This window comes from Tripterygium wilfordii, chromosome 21, assembly GCF_013401445.1.
Source record: "Tripterygium wilfordii isolate XIE 37 chromosome 21, ASM1340144v1, whole genome shotgun sequence".
Lineage (NCBI taxonomy): Eukaryota > Viridiplantae > Streptophyta > Magnoliopsida > Celastrales > Celastraceae > Tripterygium > Tripterygium wilfordii.
Window position 1 is genome coordinate 5,662,091 of NC_052252.1, and position 13,334 is coordinate 5,675,424.

General features: G+C 34.9%; 2 protein-coding genes across 4 annotated transcripts in view; both read left to right on the forward strand.

Annotated features, from left to right (window-relative positions):
- The window catches only part of LOC119990183 (protein PYRICULARIA ORYZAE RESISTANCE 21-like), an 18,948-nt gene continuing 5,614 nt past the window's right edge, over positions 1 to 13,334 (forward strand). Inside the window, exons 1-3 of one of the 2 annotated variants that reach the window (XM_038836051.1) lie at positions 1 to 182; positions 525 to 606; positions 774 to 1,151. In XM_038836051.1, coding sequence (XP_038691979.1) covers positions 168 to 182; positions 525 to 606; positions 774 to 1,151 — 475 coding nt within the window. In that variant the 5' untranslated portion in view covers positions 1 to 167. Of the gene's footprint in view, positions 183 to 524; positions 607 to 773; positions 1,538 to 13,334 lie in introns of those variants that run through there. The other variant, XM_038836050.1, reaches the window with a different exon arrangement.
- On the forward strand, positions 11,888 to 13,086 carry LOC119990180 (sulfated surface glycoprotein 185-like). 2 transcript variants are annotated; one of them, XM_038836044.1, is made up of 3 exons: positions 11,888 to 12,037; positions 12,144 to 12,225; positions 12,369 to 13,086. In XM_038836044.1, the coding sequence occupies exons 1-3, from the start codon at positions 12,023 to 12,025 to the stop codon at positions 12,932 to 12,934; spliced, it is 663 nt and encodes a 220-aa protein (XP_038691972.1). In that variant the 5' UTR covers positions 11,888 to 12,022; the 3' UTR covers positions 12,935 to 13,086. The 2 variants fall into 2 exon arrangements, with proteins under 2 accessions (XP_038691972.1, XP_038691973.1); XM_038836045.1 differs by lacking the exon at positions 11,888 to 12,037 and having other exon boundaries at positions 12,161 to 12,225; positions 12,433 to 13,086.

Genomic DNA, 13,334 nt, shown 5'->3' on the forward strand with positions numbered 1-13,334 from the left:
TGTCATCATCACCTTGCTCTATCACGTCTTTTTAAGACCACCAATATCAACTTGATGAACATGCAAGACTCTTCAATTTCTTCTCTCTGATCACTTTCTTCATACCTGGCAGCTACAATCACTCTCCTTCTAGCTACCCGACCTGGTGCTTCAAATCCACCGCGGCCATGGCTGAGCCAAATGTATGTGCATGTTTCCTGTTAAGATATATAGATATATTCAGTCTTTTATCATCCAAAACGCATTTTTGGAGGAGATGAACTATATTCCATAGTAACTTCACAGTTAAACGTGTTTCTACGAGAACATTATTGGGATAGTGGTTCCAGGGAGGACAAAGCCATACGTGTCCGATGTATCCACGAGAATCGATAAATTCAAAACGGAGAATATTATATTGTTGATGTGAATTACGTTGAAAACTCTAATATTTCCAATCTATCTATTCAATTCTAATTGTGTTTGATATTGCTCTACAGTCTACACGTACGTCATAATTATATCGCCTTTTATTTTTCTTAAAGGTTACAACAATGGTGATAAAGGTGGATCTTCAATGCGAAAAGTGCTACAAGAAGATCAAAAAAGTGCTCTGCAAATTCCCTGGTGAGTCTCTCTCTCTGTTCTAAAATTATAATTTGTTTTTTAAAAAGAGTCACTTTAATCAATTTTCTGTATCGAAATCAATTGAAAATGACTGAGTTATGTGTCTATATATATATATATGTATGTATATGTTTGGATTGTTTGCGATTTTGTTTTGCGAGCAAAAGAAATTCGAGACCAGGTATACGATGAGAAGAAAAACACAGTGACAATCAAGGTGGTTGGTTGTAGTCCTGAGAAGATCAAAAAGAAGATATGCTGCAAAGGAGGTAACTCTGTCAAAGACATTGAGATAGTTCCCGAGAAGAAGAAGAAGGAACCTGAGAAGCCCAAGCAGCCTGAAAAACCCAAAGAGCCTGAGAAGAAACCACAGCCATGTTCGTGTAACCCACCACCGGTAGCAGGTTTACCAATTGGGGTGTGTTGTCCTGGGTGTTGTGGAGGACGAGGCTGTTGGCGGTGCTACCACGGATATGGATATGGATATCCGCCGCGGTTTTATGAAGGGTGTTATGGAACACCGGTTTATGACAGCTGGTGCGGAGGTTGTTATCATTAGTTGCTAAACATGACAAATTAAGGTTTGATGTGTAATCAAGGATAATTGGCTTATTATGTTTTTATAATAGGGTTAGGGACGCACGTGGTGTCCCATGAAGGAGTATTGTGATCATGCAATACTAGGAGTGGGTGGTGTTACCGTATGTGTTGCGTTGGCGATGTGTAAGTTATTATCTAGTTTTTATTTTCAGTTATCATGGGTGCCTGTTGCACACGTTGTAAATAATTTAGACAGTTATCGCATTATGTATTGTTTTCCTAGTTTGAAGGAGTGGTGGTGGTCACGATTGTTGGCAACTCAACCTCTTCTCTATGTTTGTATTTAATTTCTTGTGGATGGGAATGAAGTTATCAAGAATTATAACAGGACTTTAAGTTTTTGGAGGTCTAGTTTTCCTCGAACTAAACCGTCTTCTTTTTATTTTACATTATCACAATTGGTAAACACAAGAATTCCTCTACCAAACGGGATCCCAATCCCTTGCATAAACCCATCACACATGCAATGAGCAAGGAAGCTATCAAATAGTCTCCAATAATCAATTCTACCTGTTCTTTGGTGCTTTTCCTTTCTTTCTTATTTCACTTTCTAGTTTCTGTCTACTTTTATCGTTTTTCTTTCTAATAAACTAGGACTTGGACCCATGCGATGCAACAAAGTTTAGAAAAAAGTATTAACTAGATACAACAATAAGGGGTTAATCGAGTTTTAGAGTTCGTTGCATGGTTTTGAGATACACTCTCTTTCCTCGGTCTTTGCTTGCTCTTTGGAAGTTGTCTTTTGGTTTTTAGTTCCTTTTGTTTCTACTTATGTTATTGCTGTTCTTTTTTTCTTTAAGGTATTTTTATCTGTAATCTCGGTATTTCTCCGCCATAAATGAGGTTTTTAACAAAATCTTGAGGTACCATCCTCTTTATCAAAAAAAAAACTAGAGACAACAAAGTAGGATACCCCCATCGTTTAATTGGTTCAACAATCTCTAATCACTCTCATTGATGGGAGGAGGGGGCTTGTGGTATAACGGAGAATAAATAACTTTAACAAAGACTAAAAGGGAAAACAAAAGGTCTCTACAAGAAGGCAAACTTGCTTAAATCAACAGAGCAGTCCACGAGGTTACTCTTAATTTGTTTCGTCAAAATATCAAATAACTTTGCTCTTTTTTATTTGTTGGTAGAATACATGAATCTAAGTTAATAAACACGCAAACTTCTTGGTTTTGTCATATACATTAGTTCCGGATAAATTTATAGCATATAAAATGAACTTGGGCTTGTAGAATGTGTATTTTCTAAACTTTTGTTAGAAACACCATGTTCAAGGGCAAGTTAAATTCTGATAAACCCTTATTCAAAATCCTGCAAGCAGAGCGTGAATAAGACTTGATTGGTATTGATAAAATCAATGCAAAAGAGAGAGGAGAAATAGAAAATCAATTAACATACCTAACATGTATCATGACACCAAAGAAACTATTATGCATGCCCTATGGGAATACATTGGCCAGAGATGTCTTTAGTGCGAGCATAAAAAAAATACAGAAGATAGGGGTGATGTTCAAAGGGAATTTCTCTTAATTCTAGTAGACAATAATGAAGGATTTATCTCAGCGGGATCATGCAATTATGGCAATCACTATGTGTCTGATGTGGCATAGGCGTAACAAGTTTGTCCATGAGGGAATTTTTGTTAACGCAGAATGGAAATTGATAGAAGGTACGATCTTCGTCAATACATTAGGTAGTAAGAAAACCTAGAGCTAGAATAATTTCAAAGACGTACCGCTAGTCTATTTCATCAATAATTATTCTCTAACAACTAAAGTTGTTAAATAAATAGGTCCTCGCGAGAACCTAAGGATAAACAAAGCAAAAAGACATATTTACCCACAATCTTAAGTATTTTAAAATCAAAATAACTAAATAATAATTAATGAAGTGTACGCTGACTACACATCCAACGTCCGCTCAGACACCCGCTCAAATATCCAGTGAAAATATCATGTATGTAACCAAGGTTGGAAGGAAATGTTCTTAGTATTATCACCATTGATCTGGGTAAGAGTGAACGGTTGCGAGATCGATGCCAACGATCTGATTGTTGGCAATGAAATCTGTTCCTACTTGGAAGTTTGGGTTGTATTGTTGCTTATCAACTGATCACTGTCCATAGAAACCTTCGAGGCCCACTTGTAGTAAATGGTTTCCATCAACAGATTTCAAGTAGGATGTCGTATCTGTAATCCAAGCCTGCCAAAACGTTTACATTTATCAAAATCATTCACCTAAATCTTCTTCTTTTTCTATGCACTCTATCAGTTTGTATTTATGCTTGCTAGTTTTTCTAACCTGGATAGATTAGCCTGATAGATCAGAGTTGCATCTGGGCTCTTTATCAGCTCCCATGCCATTATTGTTGGGTCATCTTTATAAGCAACGCCACTCGAATTGTTTCTTCTCATAAGAACAGTCTATCACAAAAATCTGGTACAGTTGTTGGGATGTAGCGTTGATCATCGTCTTAATCTTTGTTTGAGATTTAAGAGAACGTCTGGTTCCGATGAAATTGATAAGGAATAGAAGATTGAATTGTGGGTTAAATGTGTGTAAACTTAATACCAATATTTTTAATATTGTATAAAAAATAAGGATAATTTAATCTTTTTATTATGATTTTGTGCATAAACTTATAACTTTTTGATGTAAAAATAATATTTTTGTGATGCATCAACAAAATTTTTCAAAAAATAATAATAATAAAATGGGACTTTTGGAGGCTGGTACACTAGATTATACTTAATTGTAAAAAAGTGCAATCACTAAAACATCCTTTTAAAAAATGCAATCACTAAAACATCCTTTTAAAAAAGTACACTGGGGATCATCTTTTACCAAAATAACCTCAAATTTGATTTTCTCTCTCCACGAATTGTGATACAATAGTGATACTTTTAAATAGAATATCCAATTTAGTGTTCAATTTATATCTTTTGCTCATAAAATGATGATATAAATGTTAGAATGTAAATTTAATTGCATTACATGTCTTTATGGTTCAATTATATCATTTTAATGAATTTTTGGTGTTCGTGATACTATAGTGATACATCTCTGCACTTATAAATGTTTTTCCAAAACGAACAAGAGAGGTAACCAAGAAAAGAAAATCAAGAAAAGAAAAGTAATTAGGAAGATGAAGTATGCATACTGGTTTAATTGTATCATTTTAGTGGTTTTTTGGTTCTGATGATACTATAGTGATACTATACTGATACTATAGTGATACATCTCTGCAAAAAACGAATCAGAGTCCAGATCTGCAAAAAAACGAAGCACAACCCATATTGAACAACGAAGCATAGTCTAGATCTGTAAAAAACGAAGCAGAGCAACTCGACGCAGTCCAGATTGAGCAACGACGAAGAAGGCAATGAAGAGAGGAGAAACTCGGCCAAAAACGGAGAAGAAGGCAACGAAGAACAAATTCAGATCGAGAACCAGAAGAAGAAGAAGAAGAATGAGAGAAAGAATGAGATAACTTTTAGTAGAGAAGAATGAGAGAAAGAGAGGACACACTAGAGTTAGATAGTTGGAGGGAGAAGAAGAAGAAGGAGCTTAAGTCAATTGACCACATTACCCTTAAATTGTACTTTTTTACAATTTTAAAAATGTTCATGACCTTTTTACAATTAAGTTGTCCAAAGTGCTCTTACTCCCAATTGTCCCTAATAAAATCGAAGTACCAAGTGGGCCGTTTTGAATGATCTTTTAGACCCATTTCCATTGGAGCCTCTTGTTAGGCGTCGGCCCATCTGCTTTGGCCTAGTATTAGATTGCTTTCATCTTCCCTTGCGACAAATCTTGAATATAAGATTTTTGTCATGTTAACAAAAAAAAAAAAAGTACGCTGTAAAGAAACTAAATATTAGAGGAGTTTATGTTGTTTCTTATCTTCTTGTTATCAATTAGCCTCCCCTTCAATTTTTCCTCAAAATAACATAAAACTTTAACCATTTATTTATGTTATAAGAAAAGATTTAGATAAAAAAATTTTTGGAAGAGAATAGGAATTTCACCTTCAATTTTGCTTCTGCTTTTAGTTGATCTCTCTGATATAGCCAGCTTAATTGTCTCTCAATCGTTGCATCTCAACCTACATATGATGATGAATTGACGAAGTAACTAGTGATGTCGTTCAATCACATTTGTTATTTTCATCCTTCCATTCGGTAGCCACAGCAGTTGCTGTTATTGGATAGAGATGGAGAATACGAATTCAATGCCTTTGCAGAATTTTGTGCTTCTCATGGAATTATTCATCAAACGACAACACCTTACACTCCTCAACAAAATGGGGTGGTTGAACGCAAAAATAGAACATTGAAGAACATGATGAATTCCATGCTTAGTAGTTCAGGTTTACCACTAAACATGTGGGGTGAAGCCCCAGTTACTACTAACAAAATCTTGAATAGAATTCCACCATAGAAGAGTGATCAATCTGCATACGAAAAATGGAATAAGAAACCACCAGCTTTGAAAATTATGAAAGTGTGGGGTTGCTTAGCAAGACCTAAAACTATTGATTGTGTGTTTATTGGATATGTCAATAATAGTGCAGCATATCGATTTTTAATAATTAAATCTGGAATTTCGGATATCCAAATAAATATCATCATTGAGTCTAATGATGATGAATGGTTTGAACATATATTTCCTTATAAAGACATACTCAATGGAAATAAAAGAAAGATGCATGATTTAAGTCATGATAATAATGATGCTTCATCATCTGGTGTTCAAGACAAGGATTTGGAACCAAATGAAAATACACCATCTACCCAAGGAAAAGAGATAGAACCCAGAAGAGGAAAAAGAGTGAAGGTTGCAAAAGACTTTGGACCTGATTTCTTAACCTTTCTCGCTGAAGCTGAGCCACAAACATATAAAGAAGCAATCACTTCATCTAAATCTATTATTGGAAAGAGGCAATAAATAGCAAAGCTGAATTCATTTTACAAAACAACACGTGGGAGTTAGTAGATTTACCACCTGGTTGCAAACCAATAGGTTACAAATGGATTTTCAAAAAGAAATTGAAGTCTGATGGTACTATTGAGAAATATAAAGCATGACTAGTAGCAAAATGTAGCCGTCAAAAACAAGGGCTAGATTTCTTTGATACATATTTACCAGTAACTAGAATTACATCTATAAGGATGTTAATTGTTATTGTGGTTGTTTACAATTTGGATATACACCAAATGGATGTAAAAATTGCATTCTTAAATGGTGAATTAGATGAAGAAATTTATATGGCACAACATGAAGGTTTTGTGGTAAAAGGGCAAGAGAAAAAGGTATGTAAACTTGTAAAGTCCTTATATGGAGTTAAACAAGCACCTAAGCAATTGCATGAAAAGTTCGATCATACAATGTTATCGCATGGATTTCAGATCAATGAATGTGATAAATGTATTTATATTAAAAATTTTGAAAATGGTTCTTGTGTAATTTTATGTAGATAAATGGATGATATGCTCATCTTTGGACCAAACCTAGATGTAATAAATTCCACAAAGAAAATATTGAATTTGACCTTTAAAATGAAAGATATGGGAAAAGCCGGTGTTATCTTAGGAATTTGAATTCAAATGAGTAATGATGGTTATGTACTTAGCCAATCACATTATGTGGAAACAATTCTTTGGAAATTTGGTCAATTCGATAGCAATCCATGTAATACTGCTTATGATCCTAAGCGTCATTTAAAGAAAAATAATGGGGACAGTGTGTCTCAATTGGAATACTCACATGTCATTGGAACACTACAATACATTACGAATTGCACGAGACCATATATTGCTTATGCAATAAATAGATTGGCAAGGTATACAAGCAATCCATCAAAGGCTCATTGGGAAGTTTTGGTTAGAGTATTAAGATACTCAAAATATACAATAAACTATGGATTGCATTATACAAAATATCCTCCAGTTTTGGAAGGATATAATGATACCAATTGGATTTCGAATGATACGGAAAAACCCACAAGTGGTTACGTCTTTACACTTGGAGGGGTTGTTGTATCAAGGAAATCGTAAAAGCAAACGTGTATCACACGTTTATAGCCTTAGATAAAACTGCGGAATGGCTTAAGAATTTTTTGGAAGATATTCCAATATGGCAACAAGCTGTGACAGCCACATGTGTGCATTGTGATTGCATGGCGGCTATTGGTAGAGCTAAAAGCCATATGTATAATGGAAAGTCAAGACACATAAGACGTCGACATAACACTATAAAACATATGCTCTCAAGTGGCATTATTTCCATTGATTATGTGAAATCAAAAGAGCAAGTGTTATATTTATCGAGGGGAATGGGCTTGAAGCCAATACAATGAGGAGTAACTTGACGGAAACCTAACCTAGCAATTGGTTTTCCAAGTCTAGGTTCAACAAGGAAAACTAGTTGGGTGAAATTCAAAGAATAGAGCATATAATCCTGGTCATTCCTATGATATGAATCATATGCTACCTGTGATGATAAGGGTGAATTATTAATAATTCTTAATGACACTAACAAAAGATAAAAGAATATAGCAAGGTATTTTTATTAAAAGTGTCACCTATATGAGAGTAATATGGGGTCGTATTTGTGAGAATGACATGGCTAAATTCTCTAAAGCTCTTATGAACCCGAGATTGTTCAGGACCAAAATGAACACAACAGTATGAATCGAAAAGTGTAAATATTTGATATGTGTGATACTTGTTGTCTAGGTTTACTAAATATGGTGAACAGTTCAATGTCTCCTATACACACTGACTCACCAGTAAATCCGACAAGTATTCACTAAGGAAGGTTCAAGTCCAAAAGACACCTGTTCTGATGCATATCAAATCCAGTTTTTCTCCAGGTCATTCAGAACATTGTGATGATTCTTTTTGCTATACAAATGTGGGGTATTGTAGGATTTTGTATAGTAATAAGAAAGTCTCACATTGGAAAAGTATAGAAAGAAAGAGTAGTTTATAAGTGTGGTCTTAACACACTTACTAAATTGGATAAAGATACATAGATGAGCTTGGGCCCCATGCTTGGGCTATATGATGGCTATATATATATATATATATCAAAAGATGGGCCTTGGGGTTTCATTGACTTAGAAAATATCCAATCACAGTTTATTTTTAGAACAGTTGTTTTTATCTAAACAATTATTTTTATCTGAACAGTTATGTTTTGTTTGAATAGTTGTGTCTGATCAACACAACTCCTCTGTGATAACTGCTTATAAACTGCTTGTTTGATATTCTATAAATACAAGGAATGACATAAGACTTTGTATCATCAGAAACTCTGACATTCAAACCTTCATCACATACATTTTGATATGAGAGAAAAAAACGCCTAGTAAATTCGCCAGGACCAAGAATCAAGTGCTCGATTCTTGGCTACAGATTGTTGAATCCTTGTGGCAAACGCTTATCGAACTACAAGCATAAGAGTAGGGTCGAATTTCTGCTATAGGACATAACATTACGCTATCCTCAATTTCAATTCAAGTCAGTATTTTGATTTTGTCTTTACTGTATTTATGTTGTTTTTTACTGTATTTATTTCGTATTAATAAATACTTTAAATCTACTATTGTATGTACTCTCATTCCTGATTGTTTTCCAACAGGAAGTTCCCTCTCCAATCATTTTCAAAGAAAGATTAGATACCAACTATGCTAGAAAATAGAAACTCAAGAAAAATAATTCCAAATTCAACCCCACTAATTAAACTACATCAATGTAACATGCAAGTCAATAATATATCAAAAATAACCTTAGTATAAATAAAATGCCATAAACCCAACAATCAAACAGAAACCGAGATAAAAACATGCATGTTAATTACTTGTTTATGGAATCACTTGGTGTGGAGATGCCTGACAAAAAGTCCCCACAAATACTGTAAGCCCATTTCTCATCTGGACTTGTGTAAAAATCATATGTTGTATTGGGAGTTGTGAGAGAAAGAGGATGGTGCAACCCATATTGAGGGGGATAGTATAGAATTAGGACAGTTAAAAAGGCTATATTGCAGTTTGTTCATTGTTGTCTGAAGCCCATCAGTTTTCTCATGAGTTTGCTCTCCCTTTTGGATTGATTGGGGATTAGCTTTGTAATATAATACGAGGGCAGGCCCCCACACGGGAAATTTATAATAATATTATTAAATAAAGATAAAACATTTTAATATATATCACTAGATAATTTTCTTTTTTTTTTCAATTTAGTCTAAAAATTGACTCAAACGGTCACCCAAATTAAAACTCCAACAGTCATATTCTAAGAGTTCAAAATTACAAACGTTATTTTCCAACGATCACATACTTTTACTATAAAAAAAACTGGTGTAGATTATTGATTTTAAAATACCAAGAGATTTTCAACTTCATTTCCTCCTCTCTCTCAACTCTTATTCATTATATTATATTTACACAATAAATTCTTTTTTTTTTAAGCGTATATAAAAAATTTATAACAATCCATCCTCAAACTCATTCTCTAAGGATGACTTTGAAGATCTTTTAATTTTGAATCATGAAAGAAAACCACTCGAGTGTAAAAAAGGATCAACGTCACTTATCAATTCTCGTCGACAACGTTCGTTCATTGATGGTAACCCACTACAAGGTCACGAATGCATTTTCAGTGATTATTTTGCAGAATCATCAGTTTACAATGATGATATGTTTCGAAAGATATTTCAAATGAATCTCTATTTCTTCGCACTCAATCTGCAATAGAAGTACACGAGCCATATTTTCAACACCCAAGAAATCCAATGGGTAGGTTGGGTTTTCTTCTTTAGTTCTCTTCAAAAGAAAACTGCAACACTAAGAATTTTTACTTTTGAAGTTGTCGCAGATTTCACTTCTCAACTCAAAAGTGATCTTATCGAGTATTCATGGAATATATTTATAGTGAATGATAGTTTCTACTTTTTACATCTTAATATATATTATTTATATTACTATGAAGTAAATATGATAATTAATTTAACAGTGATTCATGACTTTAGATATTATAGTCAAATGTCTAAATTTTAACTAAATAACAAAAAGATTTAAAAAACATAAAATGAAAAATTTAGTAATAAAATATCATGCAGCAGAGCTACAACGATCTGCTACATCTAGCAGACCACTATCGCTCCACAATCATCATCTCCTATTTTAGAGGAGCTTACGAGAAATCAATTTTTGATGTTTTGTATACCTCCATCCTGTAAAATAGCATAGTGGGTGACCTTTCAAGAATTGTTGCTGGTGCTCTAAGGAATTATAGCATATATATTATATTATATTTAGTAATTACTACACAACTCCTCTCAAGTTCCGGTTCCTTCTTTCCTCAAGGGGTCGAAAGTACTACCATTTATATATTATAGGCCCACTTCCATGCCTTGTGTGTGCTTACAGAGTTAGAATAAAGAGGGTAATTAAAGAGACATGGAGCGGTTGATAATTCTAAAAGGGAAATTTAGTGTCGGTAGGATGAAAGTTAGGCATGGTTTTCACCTTGGATTCCCATCTTGGGTCACGCCACCACCAGAATTGAATTGAATTGATTACCAAAATTAAAATCAATAAGTTACTATTAATAAGCTAAGATTGCTTAATGCTTCGGGAATCTCCACCATCGCCATCGCATATATATTTGGACCCCACTTAATTATAATCTAGAATATGAAGCCCTAAAGAGAACTTGCATTGTAAGTAGTTAAAAAGTGAGAAGTATTGAAAAGTCCCTCTACCTTGCTAAAAGGTTCGACCGAGCTCTCTTATTATTTTTTTTTCAGATCATCCAAGTCCCTCCACTTACAATAATTAGCCTCATGCTAACTTCTGTTATAATTGTGATGATGTGATAGTTAAGTAATGAGATGAATTTTTTTGAATAATTTGCTATTTGTTAACTCGACGGCCACGTGTCTTTGACCATTGAAATTTGGACACGTGTTCAAAAGTTTTCATGCAATTGAGAATATGTGATTTACATGATTTCGAAATGTTTTGAAATTTATTATTTTTTGGGGCAACAAAGCCCCTGAATGTTAAGTAATAGGTTATGAACCACAATCAAATCGTTTTGTAAAGTAGAGGGACTTTTTAGATATTTCTCTCTAGTTAAAATAAATAATGAAAAATGACATTGTTGCAAAAATATTACTACATTATTAAAAAGTAACTAAAATAGATTATTGCAAGAGTTGTTCTCTTTAGCATCTCTAAGCATAAAATATAATATAATATTAGAAAATACCTAGGGTTGTAGACTTGTAATATGTTTTAAGGGTTGTGTCATTTGTTCATTAAAATGGTATAAAGCGTTGTCCACTATTTCATATAAATCATATGGGTCATTTCAGTATTTTTGATTGTTGGGAGATAAGAAAAGGAAAGGAAGGGGGTATTGAAAAATGGTGGGGAGCAAGAAGTAGGTGTTGATGTAGCTTAGAATGCAATTTTACTTGACTAACTAATAAAATAAATATTTATGAATCCAAGCTAAGGAAAGGTGAGATGGATCAATCAAAGACAGCACATGCAAAGTGGAAAGGTTGGCAATGGAGTCAGCAATCAGCACCATCCATATACCGACAATCATGAAAATTCAACTCTCATTCACACGTGTCATCATCACCTTGCTCCCTGACGTCTTCTTAAGACCCCCAATTTCAGCTTCATTTACAAGACTTTTAATTTCTTCTCTCTGTCAGCTTCTTCATACCTGGCTGCTACCATCACTCTCCTTCTAGCCTAGCTACCTGGTGCTTCAGATCCATCGCAGCCATGGGTGAGACAAAGGTCTGTCTGTGCTTCCAAATTCCATTCCATCTATTCAATTCTAACTGTGGTTCATATTTCTCTACACGTACGTCATAATTATATCGCCTTTTATTTTTTCTTGAAGGTCACAATAATGGTGATAAAGGTGGATCTTCAATGCGAAAAGTGCTACAAGAAGATCAAGAGAGTGCTCTGCAAAATCCCTCGTGAGTCGCTCTCCCTGTTCTAAAATCAGAATTTGGTTTTAAAAAGAGCTTCTTTAATCAATTTTCTGTATTGTAATCAATTGAAAATGGCTGAGTTGTATGTGTATATATATATGTATGTTTGGATTGTTTGCGAACAAGAGAAATTCGAGACCAGATATACGATGAGAAGAATAACACAGTGACAATCAAGGTGGTATGTTGTAGCCCTGAGAAGATCAAAAAGAAGATTTGCTGCAAAGGAGGTGACTCTGTCAAATGCATTGAGATTGTTCCCGAGAAGAAACCTGAAAAGCCCAAACCAGCACCACCACCACCAGAGAAGCCCAAACCAGCACCACCACCACCAGAGAAGCCCAAACCAACACCGCCACCACCAGAGAAGCCCAAACCAGCACCCCCACCACCAGAGAAGCCCAAACCAGCACCACCACCACCAGAGAAGCCCAAACCAGCACCACCACCACCAGAGAAGCCGCCTCAGCCGGTACCACAGCCATGTCCGGTTTACCCACCGGCTTTCCCAATTGGGGTGTGTTGTGTGGAGTGTTATGGAGGAAGAGGCGGTGGGCCGTGCTACCAGGGATATGGATATCCGCCGCGGGTTTATGATGGGTATTGTGGAACACCAGTTTATGACAGCTGGGGCGGAGGTGGCTATCCCGTCAGCAGATGTGGAGAAAGTTCGTCCATCTGCTCAATCATGTGAACACAACACCACACCCCGTCAGCCAGTCTTTGTGTTTTGGGTTATTTTTCAATAAATATGAATGGGGCGCTTAGGATATTGTTAAGACTTAAGACGGGATTGATAATACGAAAGAATAATAAAGATTTTGTATGATATTATTATGACCAAAACCCACCCAACACGACAGCCTATTCTGCTTTTATAATTATAGATAGGGTTGGAAGATTGGTTTAATCATCCATCCATTACAAAACAGAGTCCTGAATTGTTACAATATTAATCTCATAAATTAATAAAACCCAGGTCTCCACTTGTTAATCATTCTGTGTTGGTAGATTGGTTTAATCATTAGTTGCTAAACATGACAAATTAAATACCAAATGGGCCGTTTTGAACGATCTTTTAGACCCATCTTCAT

Coding starts and splice junctions, on each gene's coding strand:
- LOC119990180 (XM_038836044.1), top strand. Junction 12,226..12,368: donor AGTGCTCTGCAAAATCCCTC/GTGAGTCGCTCT, acceptor TGCGAACAAGAG/AAATTCGAGACCAGATATAC.